Source organism: Panthera onca, chromosome E2 (genome assembly GCF_046562875.1).
Source record: "Panthera onca isolate mPanOnc1 chromosome E2, mPanOnc1 haplotype 2, whole genome shotgun sequence".
Classification (NCBI taxonomy): domain Eukaryota; kingdom Metazoa; phylum Chordata; class Mammalia; order Carnivora; family Felidae; genus Panthera; species Panthera onca.
This window is the reverse complement of record NC_138353.1, coordinates 34,347,898-34,368,572: the sequence shown is the minus strand read 5'-3', so window position 1 is coordinate 34,368,572 and position 20,675 is coordinate 34,347,898. Positions and strand designations below refer to the sequence as shown.

The window sequence follows — 20,675 nt, the reverse complement described above, 5'->3', positions numbered from 1 at the left end:
GAGAGCCCCACCTTTGTCCTTCCCATCTGGACCCTTGTCAAAGAACATGGGGGTGATCTCTGGGGCCAGCGGGTGCCCCCAAGCAGAGGGCTCAGCTGCTTGGGTCACATAAATAAAGGGTTGGGAAAGGTCTTCTCTTTCATCGCTCCTTTTCCAGACAGGCCTAGAAGTACCCTGATGATAGCCAACTTGTCTGCCGCCTGAACATCATCCTCAGCTTCCCTCCTTAAGGGAGTGAAGTCCCTGCACCCAGGACTCCCTGTGCATTATCTCACTTGCTCCCCCCATAACCTTGAAAGTGGGCACTACTGTCACCGTTTTACAGATTGGGGAAACCAAAGCTCAGAAAATTTCGGTCGTGAGCTCAGTATCACATTAGCTGGTAAAGGGCAGCGCCGGGATTTGAATCCAGACCAGTGTAAATCTAGAGTCTGCCTGTGGGGCCCTTTGCAGTATGGTGAGGTGCGCCTTTACCTGGTTTCAAATGTGTTCCCTGGGAGGGAGGGCAGAAGGGAACCTCTGACCTTGGAGGAGCCTTAGTGCTCATCTTACAGATGAGGGCTCCGGGGCCCAGAGACAGGAAGGGGTTTCCTGGAAGACACCTAGGGAGGGGGTGGGGAGCCCAGGACTGGAACCCAGATGCCCTGACTCTCAATTTGATGATCTTCCCTATGCGTCTTTCTCCACCCTGGGTAATCTGTCACCAGGATCCACTCATCCCTAGTACCCATTAGCACCCATTAGCAAAGAGGCAGAGCACTACCAAATGGGACAGGCGAGGGATTTAGTTTGGTGGGCACCAAGCACAGACCAGTAGTCTCTCAGAATTCTGAAAAATACGTCTGAGGGAAATGGAGCCAGAAACAGCCAACAGGGACAGGGACCTCTTCACCTGGGAAGGCGTCAGAGAGAAGAACAGGTCTTCTGAGATGTTGGTGCTGACACTCTGGACAACAGCCTTCAAAAAAGACGTATTCACTATCCCCATCTGATTCTCCACCAGATGGAACTCGTATTTCAGCCAGTATCTGCAAAGGGCCGGGAATCAGGGAGAATAGATAGAGTCTTGCAGGCTGGGATTACGCACTCACCTGGTCCCCTGCCTGGATGACGAGGAAGCCACCATCAGGTTCCTGGGGGAGGAGGGATGACCCAGAATATCAAAGAAAAGACCCTGGGATCACGGCAGGAGAAGCAGGGTGTCGTGAGAGCAAGCCAGGCTCGTTCTGGGAGATTCCGGCCAGTAGTCCCTCTGAATAGTTTATGTGTTTGTCTTTTTTGGTAACAATATATACGTAACGTAAAGTTTACCATTTTAACCGTTTTAAAGTACACGATTCAGCGGCATTAAATACATTCACAGTGTTGTGTGACCACCATCGCTATCTAACTTTGGAACATTCTCATCCCTCCAGAAGGAAACCCTCTACCCATGAAGCAGCCATCCTTTCCCTCTTCCCTCAGCCCCTTGCAAACACTAATCTATGAATTTGCCTGTTCTAGAAGTTTCTTATAAACGGAATTGTATATCTGGTCTTTGTGTCTGGCTTCTTTCATTTAGCCTGTTCTTAAGGTTCTTACATGTTGTATAAGCATGTGCAAGTATTCCATTCCTTGTTATGGATGAATAAAACGGCCATTCTATAAATATACCACATTTTCTATATACACTTATCCATTGATGGACATTTGGCTTGTTTCCACTTTTTGCCTATGATACCCAGGGCTGCTTGTATTCAAGTACAAGCTTTTGCTTAAGGACTTGTTTGGAATTCTTTGGGGGTATATACCTAGGAGTGGAATTGCTGGGTCATATGGTAGTTCTGTGTTTAACTTCTCGAGGAAGTGGCAAACTGCTCTCCACAGCTGTACCAGTTGACATTTTCACACCAACGCTCGAGGGCTCCGTTTCTCCACATCCTTGCCAACGCTTGACATTTTCATTTTATGTTCGTTTGTTTGCAAGGATAGCCATCCCAGTAAGTGTGAAGTAGTATCTCATTGTGGTTTTAATTTGCATTCCCCTAATGACTAATGGTGGTGAGCATCTTTTCATGTACTTAGTGGCCTTTGTATATCTTCCTTATGTAATCCTCTGAGTATTTCAAACAGTAGGATGATAATTGCGTGGCATGAGTGCCAACTCACATTTATTGAGCGCTGCCTACATACTGGGAATTCGCCCTCTAAAGGCTGAACTGTATGGGAAATGGCTTATGGGCACTGAACCAGTGTTAGAAGTACAGAGAACACAAAAGTTAATTGCCATTTATTTTATCACAGCCCCTTTGCCATCAGCTAAAAGCAACCCCCACCCCCCGCATCCCCCCCTACTCTCCATGGTACTGAAAGATCCCCGTGACCAGAGTTCCTTTTCCTAAGCTGGGGTCCTGAGATGTGCTGCCTACCTTTCCTTAGCAACTCTGAATACGTGAGGGCTGAGGTAGCAATGGGAGAGAAGGGGATACAGCCAGATACAACCAGATCAAGGCTGTTGGAAAGGAGTAGCTAAGGAGAGCCTGCCAGGGAGACAAAAGGGAGGCTTTATATTGCACACTATAGAGAGTAACCCTTGCAAATATGTGCAAATGTGTTTAGGTGGGGCAGGCAATTAGAACACCATCCAGCTAGAAACAGTGGGGTGAGGTTGTCGAAATCTACTGATTGAGCTACACTGAGTCTAGCTTTTTATTTACCCTTTAAAATTTTATACAAAAAATATTGTGATTTTCATGGTTACCAAATAAAATAAATTCAATATTTTTTGTGCACTTAATTGTATCTCTCTTTCTATGTGTGTGTGTATGTGTGTGTGTGTTTAAAAATCTTTGACCTCACAAAACAACCCAATTCACTTAAAAAAATATTTTTAATGTTTATTTATTTTTGAGAGAGAGACAGAGAGACAGAGTGTGAGCAAGGGATGGGCAGAGAGAGAGGGAGACACAGAACTCGAAGCAGGCTCCAGGCTCTGAGCTGTCAGCACAGAGCCCGACGTGGGGCTCAAACTCACAAACTGAGATCATGACCTGAGCCAAAGTTGGATGCTTAATCAACTGAGCCACCCAGGTGCCCTGCTCCCAATTCACTTTCTTAAGGGAAGATTTCCTGATCTAGTTTCCAGAGCACTTTTAAAAATTGTTTTAGTTGTGAAATGTAACATAGAGTCAAAAAGTCTAACGCATATATGTAAGGTTGAATTTTTAATTACAAAGTTGATACCCATTTAAACATCATATTCTTTGTCTGCTATTAACATAGCTACTCAGATATCTTTGGTTCATGTTTGCATGATACGTGTTTTCCCACATTGTGCCTGTTTTTACATTAAGTGGTGGGAGTTTCAACAGCTTTCCTTTTATTAACCTCCCTAGGAGGGGATATCTCGATGTTCTCCAGACCTCTGAATACCTAGGAAATTCCCTGAAGGGAGGGGCCCCTGAACTCTTGTGGGGTTTATTTCCCATGTTCTAGTTCACTTGCATCTTCCTAAGGCATCTTAACTACTTGCCACTTTCTGCTCATCAGATCCAATCAACATGATGTTGTCCATAAAGCAGACCAGAGTGATGCTGTATAGAATGTCAGGATTAATACGGTCTCTGTGAACTATATGACAGAGATCAAGAGAACTGACATAGCCCTGAGGAAACTGTGCAGTATACTGTTGGCTTTGCCCGGTAGAAGTAAACTGCTTCCAGTAGCCCTTGAAAATTAGTATGGAAAAAAGTGCATTGGCCATGGAGTAGCTACATATCCACTTCCAAGGGAGGTGTGTTGATTTGTTTGAGTAACCGTACTCATCTGGGACAGGAGCTGCAATTGGACAGCAGCTGCTGGTGGTGACCACCTGATTAGTGTAAGACAGTCCAGAGTCATTCTCCAACACCCACCTGACTTATGGTGAGGTAAATGGAGTTATGGGAGCCATCACCACCCCTGCATCTTTCAAGTCTTTCCTGGTGACATGAATCTCTGCAGTTCTCCCCAGGGAGGTAGTTTGGTTTCTGGCTTACTATCTTGGTTGGGAGAAGACATTCCAAAAGCTTCCATTTAGCCCATCAATGGAATGCCCTTCCAAAAACAATTCAATGGAGAAAGAATTCTTTTCAACAAATAGTGCTGTAACCATTAGACATCTAAATGCAAAAATTAATAATAACTAATAATAATATAAAGTTAGACATTTACCTCACCCTGTGCACAAAAAATTAACTCCAAATGCATAACCTAATTATAAGAGCTAAAACCATATACACTTGTAGAAGACAACTTAGAAAAATCTGTAGCTAGATGAACATCTCTTTGATATGATATCAAACACACACACACACACACACACACACACACACACACACATTTAAATTTGACTTCCTTGGGGCTCCTGGGTGGCTCAGTCAGTTGAGCGTCTGAATTCAGCTCAGGTCATATCTCATGGTTTGTGAGTTCGAGCCTTGCGTCAGGCTCTGTGCTGACAGCTCAGAGCATTGAAGCCTGCTTCAGATTCTGTCTCCTTCTCTCTCTGCCCCTCCCCACTTGTGCTCTGTCTCTCTGTCTCTCAAAAATAAGTAAATGTAAAAAAAATTTTTAATTTGACTTCCTCAAAATTAAATGTTTTTGATTTTCAAAAGACATCGTTAAGAAACAAAAAGACAAGACATACACTGGGAGAAAATATTTGTAAATCATACATCTGATAAAGGACTTGCATCCAGAATATAGAAAGGATTCTTAAAACTCAATAGTGAGAAGATAAAACCCAATTTAAAAGAAGAGGGAAAGGTGGGCAGGTCAACAGTGGGCAGAGAAGTAGGGGGACCCGGAGTTCTCTTGTCCCTCAAACGCAGCAGTATTGAGGCTAGAGGATTTGGAATTCCAAGAGTCTGGGCTGAAGAGTGACAGAAACGTCTCTAGGGGCCCACGGGGACAACTTGGCGGGCCATAGGTGCATGATTGTGAACTGGGAGAGATAAGACAAGTGGTGTAGGAATGGAGGGCAGGGATCCCCTTCTGTGCAGAGACAAAAGGAAGAGAAAGATAGGCTGTGGAAGTGTGGGATTGTATTTGGACAAGAGAAAAACTACGGACCGGGGATCGGAAAAAAACAGAAAAAGATCCAATTTCTAATTTTGGGGTTTTCCCCAGACTGGGGCCAGCTGCCCAGTTCACATGCCTGCGGGGAGGGGAACCAGCCCTGGGCTCAGTAGCCAGCTCAGAGGCGCAGTCTGCGGTCGGTCGGAGAAAGCAATCCCCTCCCTGGAGGGCAGTGGGAAGAAGGCAAAGAGCTGTTCCAAGGACAAAAGACCCTGCTTGCACCCACCAGCCAGAGACCCTTTGCCGGCTGGGTGGAGTGGCACTATCCTGGAACCAGGGCGTGCGGGGCGGGATCCTTTAAGACATTGGGGTTTGCATCCCAGCATCTGGGAGGAATGGGAGACTGTGGAGTGGAACTAATGGGCCTGCTCACGTTTGCACAGCACTGTGAGGACGGCCTGAACAGAGTGGTTTGGGTCACCCAGTCCGGGGAGGAGAGACTGGGGTGTCACCATTTTTCTTCCCATCACCAACAAAGTGGGGCTTCAGGAACAGACAGGGGGCTGGCAGTGGAGGCAGGACCTGCCTGCACCAAACCACACCCCTCCATGCCTGGTAACTGTGTATCTACCAGAGCAAGACTGACACTGACCTCGCCCGGCGGCCCCTCCTCCAGACCAGCACAGCCACCGGTTCCAAGGCACCATCAGATATCAGTCCAGTGGTTTTGCATCTTCTGACTTAATTCTTGGTCAATTCTTATTACATATATATATTTTTTTCTTTTCGTCTTCTTATTTCTTCCCTTCTCTAGTCTGGTTACTCTGGCCGTTGGTTTGTTTAAGCAGACGTAATTAATCTATTTGTTTTAAACCTCTTCTGTACCTCCTTCTTCTTTATTCTCCTCTCTCTCTCTCTCTCTCTCTCTCTGGATTAAGTTGTATAGTTACTCTCCCTGGTCAATTTTCTTTTTTTTTTCCCCACCCCTGTCATTTCTCTCTTTGTATGGGATAAGGCTTCTTCTGCAACCACCACCCCCGTTTTTTAAAATTTTTTTTCCAGGGTTACTTCAATGAACAAATCAAAACACACCTGATGGAAGGTCCAAACCACCACTATGAGTAGAGAGATAAAGCAACCAGAGTCACAACAACAGACAGCACACAACACACTCCAAAAACACCTCCTGAAGGGCCAGGCCCTGGACGGCATATGACCCCTTTTTAATATAGTAGTGCTCACAGGTGCAGGACACATAACAAGCTATTAAAACACGTAAAGACAGAAAACTAGCCAAAATGATGAAATGGAAGAGTTCTCCTCAAAAGAAATTCCAGGAAGAAATGATAGCTAAGGAATTGCTCAAAACAGACATAAACAATATATCTGATCAAGAATTTAGAATAATAGTCATAAGATTAATCGCTGGGCTTGAAAAAAGCATAGAAGACAGCAGAAAATCTATTGCTGCAGAGATCAAGAAACTAAGAAATAGTCACAACGAATGAAGAAATGATGTAAATGAGGTGCAAAATAAACTAGATGCAGTGACAGCAAGGATGGAAGAGGCAGAGGAGAGAGTAAGTGAAATAGAAGATAAAATTATGGAAAATGATGAAGCCAAGAAAAGAGAAAAAAACATACTGGACCACAAGGAGAGAATTAGAGAACTAAGTGACTCAATGAAATGGAATAATATCCCTATCATAGGAGTTAAAGTAGAAGAAGAGAGAGAGAAAGGGGCAGAAGGTGTACTTGAACAAATTATAGCTGAGAACTTCCCTAATCTGGAAAAGGAAGCAGACATCCAAATCCAGGAGGCAGAGAGAACTCCCTTCAGATTCAACAAGAATAGGTCTTCTCTATGGCATATCATAGTGAAACTGGCAAAATACAAAGATAAAGAGAGAATTCTGAAAGCAGCTAGGAACAAATGGGCCTTAACCTACCAGGATAAACACATAAGGGTAGTAGCAGACCTGTCCACTGAAACTTGGCAGGCCAGAGGGAGTGGCAGGAAATATTCAATGTGCTGAATAGGAAAGATATGCAGCCAAGAATCCTTTATCCAGCAGCCTGTCATTCAGAATAGAAGGAGATAAAGGCTTTCCCAGACAAACAAAAGCTGAAGGAGTTCTTTACCGCTAAACCAGCCCTGCAAGAGATCCTAAGGGGGACTCTGTGAGTGGAGTGCTGCAAAGACTACAAAGGACCAGAGACATCACCACAAGCATGAAACCTACAGATAACCCAAAGACACTAAATCCAGATCTTTCGATAGTAGCTCTGAATGTAAATGGACTAAATGCTCCAATCAAAAGACATAGGGTATCAGAATGGATAAAAAAAAAAAAAAGATCCATCTATATGCTGTCGACAAGAGACCCATTTTAGACCTGAGGACACCTGCAGATTAAATGTGAGGGGCTGGAGAACCATCTATCATGCTACTGGAAGTCAAAAGAAAGATGGAGTAGTCATACTTATATCAGACCAACTAGATTTTAAACTAAAGGCTGTAACAAGAGACGAAGAAGGGCATTATATCAGAATTATGGGGTCTATCCATCAAGAAGAGCTAACAATTATAAATGTTTATGCCCCCAATTGAAAGAACACAAATATATAAATCAATTAATCACAAACATAAGCACTCTTATTGCTAAGAATACAGTAATTGCAGGAGACTTTAATGCTCCACTTATAGCAATGGACAGATTATCTAGGCAGAAAATCAATAAAGAAACAATGGCTTTGAATGATACACTGGACCAGAGAAACTTGACAGGTATATTAAGAACTTTTCATCCAAAAGCAGCAGAATACACATTCTTCTCAAGTACACATGGAACATTCTCCAAGATAGATCACATACTGGGTCACAAAACAGCCTTCAATAAATATAAAAGAATTGAGATCATACCATGCATATTTTCAGATCACAATGCTATGAAACTTGAAATCAACCACAAGAAAAGGTTTGGAAAACGTCCAAATGCATTGAGGTTAAAGAACATCCTACTAAAGAATAAATGCGAATTAAAGAAGAAATTTAAAAATATATGGAAGCAAATGAACATGAAACCATGACAGTCCAAACCCTCTGGGATGCAGCAAAGACAGTCCTAAGAGGAAAATACATTGTAATCCAGGCCTATCTGAAGAAACAAGAAAAATCCCAAATACAAAATCTAACAGCACACCTAAAGGAACTAGAAGCAGAACAACAAAGAAACCTCAAGCCCAGCAGAAGAAGAGAAATAATAAAGATCAGAGCAGAAATAAACAATATAGAATCCAGGGGCATCTGGGTGGCTCAGTCAGTTAAGCGTCCGACTTTGGCTCAGGTCATGATCTCACGGCTTATGGATTTGAGCCCAGAGTCAGGCTCTGTGCTGACAGCTCAGAGCCTGGAGCCTGCTTTGGATTCTGTGTCTCCCCCTCTTTCTGCCCCTTCCCAGCTCGTGCTCTGTCTCTCTCTCTCTCTCTCTCAAAAATAAATAAATGTTAAAAAAATTTTTTTAAAGAAATTGAAGAAGACAAAGAAATGGAAAAACATTCCATGCTCATGGATTTGAAGAAGAAATATTGTTAAAATGTGAATACTACCCAAAGCAGTTTATACATTCAGTGCAATCCCAATCAAAATTGCACATGCATTCTTCTCAAAGCTGGAACAAACAATCCTAAAATTTGTATGGAACCACAAAAGACCCCGAGTAGCCAAAGTAATGTTGAAAAAGAAAACCAAAACTGGAGACATCACACTTCTGGACTTTAGCCTCTACTACAAAGCTGTAATCCTCAAGATAGTATGGTATTGGCATGAAAACAGACACATAGACAAATGGAGTAGAATGGAGAACCCAGAATTGGACCCACAAATGTATGGCCAATAATCTTTGAAAAAGCAGGAAAGAGTATCCAATGGAAAAAAATCTCTTTAGCAAATGGTGCTGGGAGAACTGGGCAACAACATGCAGAAGAGTGAAACTGGACCACTTTCTTACTATACACAAAAATAAACTCAAAATGAATGCAAGACCTAAATGTGAGACAGGAAACCATCAAAATCCTAGAGGAGAAAATGGGCAACAACCTCTTTGACCTCAACTGCGGCAATTTCTTGCTTGACACATCTCCAAAGCCAAGGGAAATAAAAGCAAAAATGAACTATTGGGACCTCATCAAGATAAAAACTTCTGCACTGCAAAGGAAACAATCAACAAAACTAAAAGGCAATGGATGGAATAGAAGATATTTGCAAACGACATATCAGATAAAGGGTTAGTATCCAAAATCTATAAAGAACTTATCAAACTCACACCCAAAAAATAATCAAGTGAAGAAAAGACATGAATAGACACTTTTCCAAAGAAGACATCCAGATGGCCAACAGACACATGAAAAGATGCTCAACATCACTCATCATCAGGGAAATACAAATCAAAGCCACACTGAGATACCACCTTACACCAGTCAGAGTGGCTAAAATGAATAAATCAGGAAACAACAGATACTGGCAAGGATGTGGAGAAATGGGAACCCTCTTGCACCGCTGGTGGGAATGCAAACTGGTGCAGCTGCTCTGGATACAGTATGGAGGTTCCTCAAAAAATTAAAAATAGAACTACTCTATGACCCAGCAATAGCGCTGCTAGGAATTTACCCAAGGGATACAGGAGTGCTGATGCATAGGGGCACTTGTACCCCAATGTTTATAGCAGCACTTTCAACAATAGTCAAGTTATGGGAGGAGCCCAAATGTCAACTGATGAATGGATTAAGATGATGTGGTTTATGTATACAATGGAATACTACTTGGCAATGAGAAAGAATGAAATCTTGCCATTTGCAACAATGTGGATGGAACTGGGGGGTATTATGCCGAGTGAAATAAGTCAGTCAGAGAAAGACAGATATCACATGTTTTCACTCATATGTGAAATTTGAGAAACTTGACAGAAGACCATGGGGGAAGTGAAGGGGGAAAATAGTTTCAGAGAGGGAGGCAAACCATAAAAGACCCTTAAATACAGAGAAAAAACTGAGGGTTGATTGGGGGGGGTGGGGAGAGGGGAAAATGGGTGATGGGCATTGAGGGGGGCACTTGTTGGGATGAGCACTGGGTGTTGTATGTAAGCGATGAATCATGAGAATCTACCTCAAAACCAAGAGCGCACTGTATACACTGTATGTTAGCCAACTTGACAATAAATTATATTAAAAAAATTTTTTTAATGAAAGATGAGGGAAATATTTGAATAATCATTTCACCAAAGAAAAGATGCAAATGGCTAATACGCACATGAAAAGATGTTCAACATCATTGGTCATTTGTGAAACACAAATTAAAACCACAGTGAAATACCACTCACACTTACTGGATTTGCAACTGACAAGGTTGCAAAGATTTTTAGACCCGCAGTCCTTTTGTTGATGGAAAAGCAAAGGATACACTTTGAGGAATAGTCAGGCAGTTTTTAAAAAGCTGAACATATACTTACCAGATCTCCCTGCAATTCTGTTCCTAGGTATTTACCCAAAAGAAATGAAAACATATGTCTACAAAGATTTGAATTCAAACGTTCATGGCAGCATTATTCATAATCACCAAACTGGAAATAATTCAAATGTCCATCAACTGATGAATGGATAAACAAAATGTAGTATGTCCACACAAGGGAATATTACTCAGTAATAAAAAAAGAACTATTGATACATGCTAATATATGAATATAACTCAAAACCATGGTAAGTGAAGGAAGCAAGATTTAAAAGACAGCATATTGTATGAGTCCCTTATGGAAAATATCCAGAAAAGGCAAATATATAGGGTAGAAAGCAGATCAGTGGTTGGCTGTGCCTGGGTATATGAGCAGGGATTGTCTGCAAACAGGTACGAGGGTACTTTTGGGGCTGATGCAAGTGTTATTAAAATGATCATAATAATGGTTCCACACACTGCATAATATACCATAAATTATTGAACTGTACCCTAACAATGTATAGATTGGATGGTACATAAATTATACCTTAGTAAAGCTATCAAAATGAATAAAAAGAAATGAGATACCACTATATCCTTTCCAGAACGGCTAAACTTAAAATGACTGGTAATACCAAGCATTGCAAAGGTGTGGGATAACTGGAATGCCCACACATTACTGGTGGGAATGTAAACTGATATGGCCACCACGGAAAATTATGGCAATGCTTACTAAAATTCATCATACCTTTGACATCGATTCCCTTCTAGGTATTTACTCAAGAGAAATGAGTGTATATGTTCATGAAAAGACATGTACGAAAATGTTGATGGCAAGATCTATTTTAAAAATTCATGGCAGTGTTATTCATAACAGGCCCTATTATGGACAAAATGTTTGTGCCCTCTCCCTAAATTCCTATGTTGAAATGAGTTGATGGCCGGACCCACTTCAGAGGGTTGTGATGATAAAGGAGGTAACTTGGTTAACTGATGACTTGGGAACAGAATCCACATCTTCTGATCCCAGAGCCCCTGCTTTTTCCAAAGTGTTTATCCCCATCATAGAAGAGCACAGACAGGAGAGCACAAGCTATCCCTGAATAGCCTCCCAGAGCTAAGAAGCTACTGAAGCAGGTGCCGGTGGGAATGGGAGTGTTTTCAGGCCCCTGAAATGACATAGTTCAATCAGATTGCCATCTTAACACCGAGCCTGAGAACACAGGCTTTTCACTCATTTTTTTTTTCAGCAAGCATGAATTGAGTGCCAGCTATGAGGTTGTGCTGCATATCTTAGAAGAATTCAGTTATAGCCAGCTTTGATTGGAGGGGAGAGAGGCAAAAATTTTTAGAGATGATTCTTAGAGATGTATTCTAAACCCCTTCTCCCTCGACCCACTCTCTCTAATTTTTTGGCCTTATCAGTCTCTTGGTCTTACTGGTTCTGCGTCATACAGTGTTTCTAATTCATCCCTCCTTTCCAGGTGCACAGAGCCAATTGGTGCTGCTGGTGGTGATTTAGCACCTACCCAGGTGATTCACTCCTACGCAGACACTGTGATTGCATCCTGGTCCAAGTCTCTTCCTGCACCACCACCCTTGTATCCTTCCCTGAAACCTGAGTGATCTTTCTAAAGTGCGAAATTGACTATGCTTTTCTTCTGTTTAAAAATCTGTCCTTGCTCTGCCTCCTCCCACATTAGTACGACTTACAAGACCCTTCACACTTTGGTCCCTGCTTATATTTCTAGTCTCTCCCCTACCCAGCCCACCTCCCCATTGTTGCCTGCATCCCCAGAATGTCACTCTTTCACATTTCAAAGCAGTGTGGTTCTCCCCCCCAACACTCCTGAAGTTCTGCTGCCTGTAGCCCCTAACATTGCTTGGGTCCAATTAGAAAACTCCCATGGAGTCTTCAAAGCCTTTTCCTGAGTTGCCTCCTCCGTGAAGCCTTGGCAGTCTTCCTTTGAGCTAAGCCAGCACCTTGTCCACCCTTTTGTCTGACCACACTCTAGAGTCATCATCATTTGGGCCCCTGTCTGACCCTCCACAATGGTAGGAACAGGGGCTGATTCGTCCCTGCATCCCCTGGATCAGAAAGGTCTCAGTGAGTAGATTGGAGGGAATGTGGGTGTCAACGGGGTGGGAAGGTGAGAGGGCAGCCTCACTTTCTGGAGCCGTGGGGGCTGATAGCTCTGTCTCTTCCTAACAGCCTCCCTGCCACCCTTGAAGGAGCCCCAGATCCCTGCTCTAGTTCAGAGGGCCCCCTTACCTCTGTAAGTTTTTCAGGTCGCAGGGTTCATTCCCTGACTGCCTGCATTTTGTGAAGCAGCCAGCTGTGTTCTCCAGGTAGAAGGACTCATAGTTGCCCTCATTGATGAGCCCCAGGCAGACGTTTCTCGGTTGCTCCAGGATCTCAGAATTTTCCATACCTGAAGGAGGGATGCAGAAGGTGGGAAGGGTCTGGGTAGGGAGGCAGCAAGGGCGAGAGGTAGAGGGTAAGATGCTCAGGCCCCAGGGTCTGGTCACGTGGGCTGAAATTCCAGCTCCAACCATCTACACTAACTAAGCGCACTTGAGCTGGGCTCAGTTTCCCAAGCAAAAGGAGCTACTACCCCTGACCTCACAGGGCCGGTGGGATGCTTTGGGGGAAAGTGTGTACAAAGGGCTTGGCACATGGCTCCTATTACCCTTTACCACCTCCTCCAGGGAGCCTGCTGGGCTTTCCACAGTTGTTCCATATCAGACATTCCAAAGCCCTTGCAATTGTGGCCTAGTGGTATAACCCTTGGGCATATTCTGTCTCAGTTTGCCTTATTCCCCCATGTTCTCATTACAACCCTCACAGGCTACCTCCTGGGGTAGGGGAAGAACACAGCAAACTGAGGGCCCCTGGGGCACAGTGACTTGAGTGAGGTCACCAGCTAGCTGGGGGGCAGCTCTGGGACGACAGACCAGCTTCCGTGACTTCTCGCTCAGTTCCCCTTTCACCTGGCACGGGGCATGGAATGGAAGCTCTGAGTCATTTACTCGCCGTGTGACCTCAGGGACACTTAAACTGTTACGTTTCCACTTAAACTCTCTGAGGCTCCATCTTCTCATCAGCTAAATGGGGCTAATAGTACCTTCCTTGTGAGTTTGGGGGAGGAGTAGAGTTCAAACACATGAAGGGTATCGCTCATCGTAGATGTACAGAGAGTCAGTATTCCTTATTCCAGGAGGTGAGAATTTCATTGTAAAACCGACTCTTTATGTATTTGTGTGTTTATGCTGGGTGTATGTATATGTATGCATAGTTACCTGTCTCTCAACAAAGTTAATACACGGACAGAGGTTTGTTTTCTTTTTTAAAAAAACCGTACAGGGCACCTAGGCAGCTCAGTCGGTTTAGCGTCCAACTTCAGCTACGGTCATGAGCTCACGGTCCGTGAGTTCGAGCCCTGCTCCAGGGTCTGTGCTGACAGGTCAGAGCCTGGAGCCTGCTTCAGATTCTGCGTCTCCCTCTCTCTCTGCCCCTCCCCCTCTCATGCCCTGTACCTCTCTCTCTCTCTCTCAAAAATAAATAAACATTAACAAAAATTTAAATAAAAAATACATTAAACTGTACACAAGGACATAAAATGAAAAGTAAAACTCCCTGCAGTTCCCAGGTCACACTCCAGAGTTCACGACCCTTTGCAATTTACTGCACAACCTTGCAGAAATTTCCTATGTGTAGGCGAGTGTTGTGATATAAATCATTTTAAAATGCACGTGACTGGGATCGCTCAGCAATATATGTTGAAGAGCTTTCCACGTCGGCACCTGCCGATCGTGTCTTTCTGTGGACACTTGAACACTGTTCCTTCCGTGAGGTGGGTCTTGTGACCCTTGTTCAACCGCTCCTCTGTTGGCCGGCTTTTAAGGTTGTCGCTCTTTTTTTTTTTTTTTCCTGTTTTGAACAACACTGCTTACCTCTTTGTCAGCTTGTGTTAAGAATTCATAGAAAACATTGCTATCATAGGAATCTCTGGGTCAAAATGTTGAGCTTTTAAAAATTGGTAGGTGTTACCAAATTTCCTTCTAAAGGGGATGCACCTATTTCTACCTGCAGCAAACGGAGTGGCTATGGACCCACATGTTCCTAACCCTAGACTTCCCCAAACCTGCAAGCCTTTGCCAACCTGAGGAGTAAAATTATATTTTTGTTTTAACTTAAGAAGGAGTCGGAGCATCTATTTGTATGTTTTTTCCTGTGAACTGCATTGTTTTATCCGTTGTCCATTTGTGGGGGTGTCTTGACAACCTGTGCACCTTGGCCTTTCCGATGGGCACACCAGGAACGGTTATGGGGAGGCTACCTCTAGGACGTGAGGTGCTAAGGGTGAGGTGGGTGGGGCGACACTTACTTTTCATTACTTGTACCCTTCTCTGGTGTGTGGGTTCTTTTTCAAGAAATCACACACAACATGACTTTCACAATAAAAGAAACAAGCTAATTTTTAAGATAGAGACACAGATAATGGCAGATCAAAGTTAGAGTAATGTAGGGCTTTAAAAATTACATTTTAGGGGCACCTGGGTGGCTCAGTCGGTTAAACATCCGACACTCCGTTTCAGGTCAGGTCATGAGCTCCCGGTTCATGAGTTCGAGCCCCGCGTCGGGCTCTGCACTGGAGGCACGGAGTCTGCTTGGGATTCTCTCTCTCTCTCTCTCTCTCTCTCTCTCTCTCTCTCCTTCTCTCTCTGACCCCCCCCCCCCGACTTGCGCCATCTCTCTCTCTCAAAATAAATAAATAAACTTTAAAAAATTACATTTTAGAGTGGATTTCATAATAATCAGATCTATGATGACAGTGTTTTAAGTAACCTATAAAGAAACTTTAACTTTCTGTTAGATTGTAAAAATATTCATGACACCGTTTAATGGGAAGAAGCAAATGCTCAATGAGCATGTGTATAATATGATCTACATTTGCTTTTTAAATAAAGGAGGAAGAGAGAAAGAAAAGAGGGAAAAAGAGAGAGGGGGAGAGAGAGGAGAGGGAAAGGGAGTGGGGGTGCCATTCTCTATGTAATCCTAGCCTTCTTTGTGCCCGAGGAGTCCCAAATGGGTGCTGGGCACAGGTGGCACCCCGGCGGGTGTTAACATAGCCGCCTTCCTGCCTGCCTCAAAATGTTAGCACAGTCGTGTATGTGAAGCTTTTCGCGAGGGCAGATAAGATGATTAAATATCTTCTTGTGTGAATATTTTTTGAAGACACTGGAAGCATTTAGTCCAGACAGAGACAGCCTGAACCAAGCCCATGTGAGATGATGACAGTCCCCACCTCAAGACCTACACTACACTTCCCCATCCTGATCTGCCCCAGGAGCTGGCCTCCAGGAACACCTCGATCCATGGTCAAGTGGGAAGCAGGCCGGAAGTCAGAGGGCGGTTTTTGCCCCTCCCTACAGCTCAGCATCAGGCGACTGCTTTTCTCTGCCACAGCCCAGCCTCGTTGGCTCAGGGCCTGGCCCTGCGAAGAAGTCACTATCAGTGTTTATCGAATGAATCAATCAAGGAGCAGACAATGTTGAGTAACCCATAAATATCCACAAAAGAAGGAGAATTACTTTTACATATAAACATATAAATCTCTCAGGCCTCCTCATACTATTCAAATGGCTGACGCTTTGCCCAAACAGGAGCTCCCACATCGACCAAAGAATAAACCCAGTCACTGTGGTGAGCCTCGCAGCCCCAACCAGCGTAGTTACCGCTCTTGTGAAGGGCCCGGGGTCCTTATGGTGCCCGCTGAGACCGGACAATAGCCACCACTGGTTATCGTAGTGGCCGGGGAGGGGGTCAATCTGTGAAGCGTTCTGCCTGACAGCTTGTTCTGCCAGGAGGACAACATCATCATTCCCCCCCCTTTTTTGAGTCGACTGAACTTTGCACTTTGCCGAATCTCCCAACATTGAAGAGAAAAAGGTTCTTTGAAGCCCAAAGAGCTTGACCCCATGTGACTCCATGACCCCATGAAAGCCACATGACCTCGTGTTGCACAGACACGTAAGGTGACCGGCATGCAGGCCACTCACTGAGTCAAGAGCAAAACAGGAGAATGGGGCGTCTGGGTGGCTCAGTCGATTAAGCGTCCAACTCTTGATTTCTGCTCAGGCCATGATCTCACTCTTGTGGGATTGTGCCCCTGCCTCAGGCTCTGTGCTCTCAGCATGGAGCCTGCTTGGCACTCTCTCTCTCCTCTCTCTCTGCCTCTCCCTCTCTTCCTCTCAAAATAAACTTCAAAAACTTGTAAAATAACAACACTAAAGAACAAAACAGGAGGAGCACACAGGGCATGAGTTGGGAGCACCCCTTCTGCCTGAGAGGGTCACTGCAGACATCACAGGGCGCCAAGGAGGGTGAGAGCTGGCCAGGTGGGCCAGGTGTGGGCTCAGATTTCCCGGGAGAGAGTACAGCAAGGGCAAGACCTGGGGTCCTCAAACTGCTCTGGAGAACAACCACATATGCAAGGCTGATAGCGGGTGAGGGGCGGGAAGCCTTGTTCCCGGCTTGGCTCACCGGAGACTAGGAAGCCATTGCCGGGTCAGGGAGAGGAGAGCTGGCAGGGGCAGGGGGAGCCATGGGGGAGCTCAGTGCAAGCCCCACCTGGCCTCAGCCTCCAGAGCGTCCTGTCCCCTCCCCCGGGAGCTCAGAGGCCAGCTGGATATGAGCGTGCGCAGGGCCCAGTTGTGTCCCAGAGCCAGGCCCGCCAGGAAGCCACAGCCCAGAGTAGGGGAGGGAGGAGAGCACCTGAGACCCAGCGCTGACTCGAGTTCATCATGACGACGTCTAACTCAGGATGAGGTGAGAGAAGATGCAGAGGCTGGCAGAATGGTCTCCTTGGACACACATGCTCAAGACACCCCGACTGTTCCCCCTCCCCGGCCCCTATCCCTCGGTGTCCCGGGCTCGGGAAGAGGGAATGAGGAACCAGCCGCTCACCTGAGGCCCAGAGCAGGAGGAGCAGGAGAAACAGGACCCTCAGGGCCCCGGGTGTCACCATCCTTGGTCAGCCTTGTCCGCACTGGCCGGAGCCCGGTGTCTATGTGTCCCTCTGTCCCCAGGCTCTGCTGTGTGGCCTGCCTCCACCCCCTCCCCCCATGCAGCGTCACGGCTTCCTGTGGCCTCTTTCTCAGCCTTCCTGCTCCATGGCACCATCAGTTGGGTTGTGAAAGGTGAGCGTGGGGAACTGGCCAGCCCTCCTGTCTCCCCCCCACTCTGCGACCGCCTGCAGAGGGGGCCGCTGCACCCACCCAGGAACGCTGCCGGGCGCTGTGAAGTTGGGGTCCAGCGGCCGCAGAGGCCTCCGCGCCCAAGCGGACGCCCGGAGATGGTGAGGGGCACAGGCTTTAGAGTCAGGCACACCGAGCGCAGACCCTCCTCTCACAAGCTGGGGGCCTCTCTGAGCTTGTTCCTTCCTCTGTAAGGCAAATACAGTAATAGGGCTGCGGCAGAGAGCCGTGCTGGGGTTTGAGGACACCTGTAATACACCAGGCACACAGCCTGGCTGCAGGGATTGGGACGGTACTCAGGCTCCTTCACTCATGCTTATGGCTTGAACGAGACCAGGATCAAGGCCATGACTGCTGGGGTCCTGGGAGCAGCAGAGGGCTGGCCCTGGAGGCCCCGGCACCACGCTGCCTCCTACCAGACTGGATAACAGGAGATGTGGGATGGGGTGGGCAGGAGCATGGGCTCTGGGGTTGGTCAGGCCTGGGCGTACATCTGTCCTGGCCACTTCCTGGCTGGGTGAGCTCGGGTGAGCTGTCTGCTGCTCTGGGCCTCTCACAAGACATGCGGAGAACTCATGAGATCATGCATGTGGAATTGTCCAGGCCGGGGTAGGGGGGGGGGGGGTGGCCACCGTCACTATCTCCTTACACGACTGTCAGTTCTTCACAATTACCGTCATATCGCCTGGCTGGTCACGGGTGGCCCAGACAGGAAGTGGGGGCAGCAAACACACATGGAGTGCAGCATGAGGGAAGGGGAGGGGCTGACCACTCAGGCTCCAGCTCTGGGGACTCCAAGGAAGCCGTGCAGATGAGGCCAGGGCCCTTGGCATGGTCCCACGGTCACTGCAAGATCAAAGTCCGAGAGCATCCCACCAAGAAGGTGCATCAGGACGAGCATCTCCCACCTCACGGCCAGAGCTGGACGTGCTCCACCTCGAGGGCCTGAGGACCACCTCCCTGGCCCCTTCCCCTTCCTCCCAGACAGTGTCTAGACAGGATTCAGTCCCCCACTGGGCCCTCTGGGCCTGGCGGGGCCGGGGGGGAGGTTGGGGAGAGGATGTCGGGGTCACTCATGGGGCGTGGGTGACAGGTGGGAATCTGGCATGGAGCCCCAGGCATTTCCTCTGCAGGGAAGGCTTCGGGGCAGACAGGAACCACTGGGCCTGTCCCACCTCCTTCCCAGCTGCAGCCAGGTGACAAGGGCTGGACAAGGGCTTTGTGAAGTGCGGACTTGCTGGGTCCCCCGTGGAAACCCGTCCTGGTGCCAGGGCCCTCAAAGGGGCTCACAGGTGCCTGTTTGTGAAGAAGGGTCCAGAAGAAGGGACCAAGACCATCCAGCACACCTGGAAAGACAGGACCAGGGTTCTAGGAAAGTGGCAAAAGATGGCTGGGCAGGGCCAGAGGGCTACCCCTCCGGGGCCCCACCGGGGCTGGGGACTGCCTTGGAGCCATGGACAAAGCCCTGGGACCCCCAAAGCCCAGGGCAAATGGAACTACAGTTTCCCTTTCTGCCACTTCCACTGCTTGTCCCCGTGGCTCCAGATGGGCTCCAGCCTCCTGGCCAGGCCTGGCCAGCGTTCACCTTCTAGTCACTTCCATCCATCCATTTCTCATGCCAGAGCAATGTCTCCACACGCAAACCTGGTCATGTCCATCTGAGAACAGCGGTCCTGCTGTCCAAGGCCCTATAGCTCAGGGAATAAGGACCATCAGGGGGCCCATCTAGCACCTGTCTTAAGTAGATGGGATCCAACCCTCGAGAGGCCCCTCCTTGCTACCTGAGCCAGCCTCAAAGCCAGAGCCTAATGTTCAAGAATTCTCTGAAGTGGGAGAATTTGTTTGAAGGGAGTGCCATCTGCCTGGGGAAGGGGGCTGAGTCCTTTCTTTCCCTCCTGAGGATGGGGGGAGGTGCCCCCCCCAAGGTCTAGCCAAGTGACGGGGCCCCAAGTGACCCTCATTCAGAGAGACTGAGCAGTCCGCGAGGAGGGAGCTGGCTCTGACCCCCCTGAGCTGCCCAAGCAGGTCACTGCGGGCAAGGCTTGCCCCTGTCCTCAGGACTTGCCGAAAGGTGGAGGCAGACGACAATGAGAGAGGGGACAGGAACAGAGGAGCTTCGGAAAAGAGGCAGGTGCAAGGAGGTCCCATGTGCTGAGGTCCCTGCAGGTCCCCAGATCGCACATTCATGCCATCAGAGGGCACTGCCCGTCTACCCCCGGCGGCTAAGGTGGCTTCGCACCCGTCCCGTCCAACTCCAGACCCTGGTGCCATTTTCCCCAGCCCGTGATCCCCCTGGAGCAGCCAGATGATGAGGAAGGAGACTGTGCAGGGCGGAAGCTCAGGGAGGGCCTGGGATGGACCTGCGCTGGGCTATGAGACCTGGATGCAAGTAGCAGTGACCATTCGCCAGTGCTCTCTACTGAGTGGGGACAGAAACCTACCTGGTCTGCCTCTCCTGTGCCATGGCACGGGCACAGCAGGCTGGACGCAACCAGTTTGGAGGTAGTGATGGGAGGCAAGTCTGATCATTTCTTCTTGCAGCCCATCAACTACACACTGGCCCACACACTGGCTGCATACATCACGCAGCCAGCCAAGGGCTGAATTCAGTCCCAAGGCTGATTTCTTTTGGCCAGTGAATTTTTTGGATGAGCCAAATCTTTAAACCAGGGGATTCTGTACCCCCACAGCCTGGATTTCTTTATTCTTCCTTTTTAAAAAATGTTTATTTATTTATTTTGAGAGAGAGAGAGACAGAGACAGGGAAAGCAGGGGAGGGACAGAGAGAGAGGGAGAGAGCCTGACGCGGGGCTCGAACTAATGAACTGTGAGGTCATGACCTGGGCAAAATCAAGAGCTGGACGCTTAACTGACTGAGCCACCCAGGCGCCCC

The 20,675-nt window shown here is 47.1% G+C and overlaps 1 protein-coding gene across 4 annotated transcripts in view; it reads right to left on the bottom strand.

The window, feature by feature from the left end:
* The window catches only part of ADGRG3 (adhesion G protein-coupled receptor G3), a 29,913-nt gene extending 12,247 nt beyond the window's left edge, over window positions 1–17,666 (bottom strand). For 2 of the 4 annotated variants that reach the window (XM_060650666.3, XM_060650668.3), the window contains exons 1-3: window positions 17,493–17,665; window positions 12,795–12,954; window positions 893–1,028 (exon numbers count right to left, since the gene is read on the bottom strand). In XM_060650666.3, the coding sequence (XP_060506649.3) occupies window positions 893–1,028; window positions 12,795–12,954; window positions 17,493–17,553 (357 nt within the window). In that variant the 5' untranslated portion in view covers window positions 17,554–17,665. Of the gene's footprint in view, window positions 1–892; window positions 1,029–12,794; window positions 12,955–17,492 lie in introns of all 4 variants that reach the window. The other 2 variants (XM_060650667.3, XM_060650671.3) reach the window with 2 other exon arrangements.
* Window positions 17,667–20,675: the final 3,009 nt, after the last annotated feature.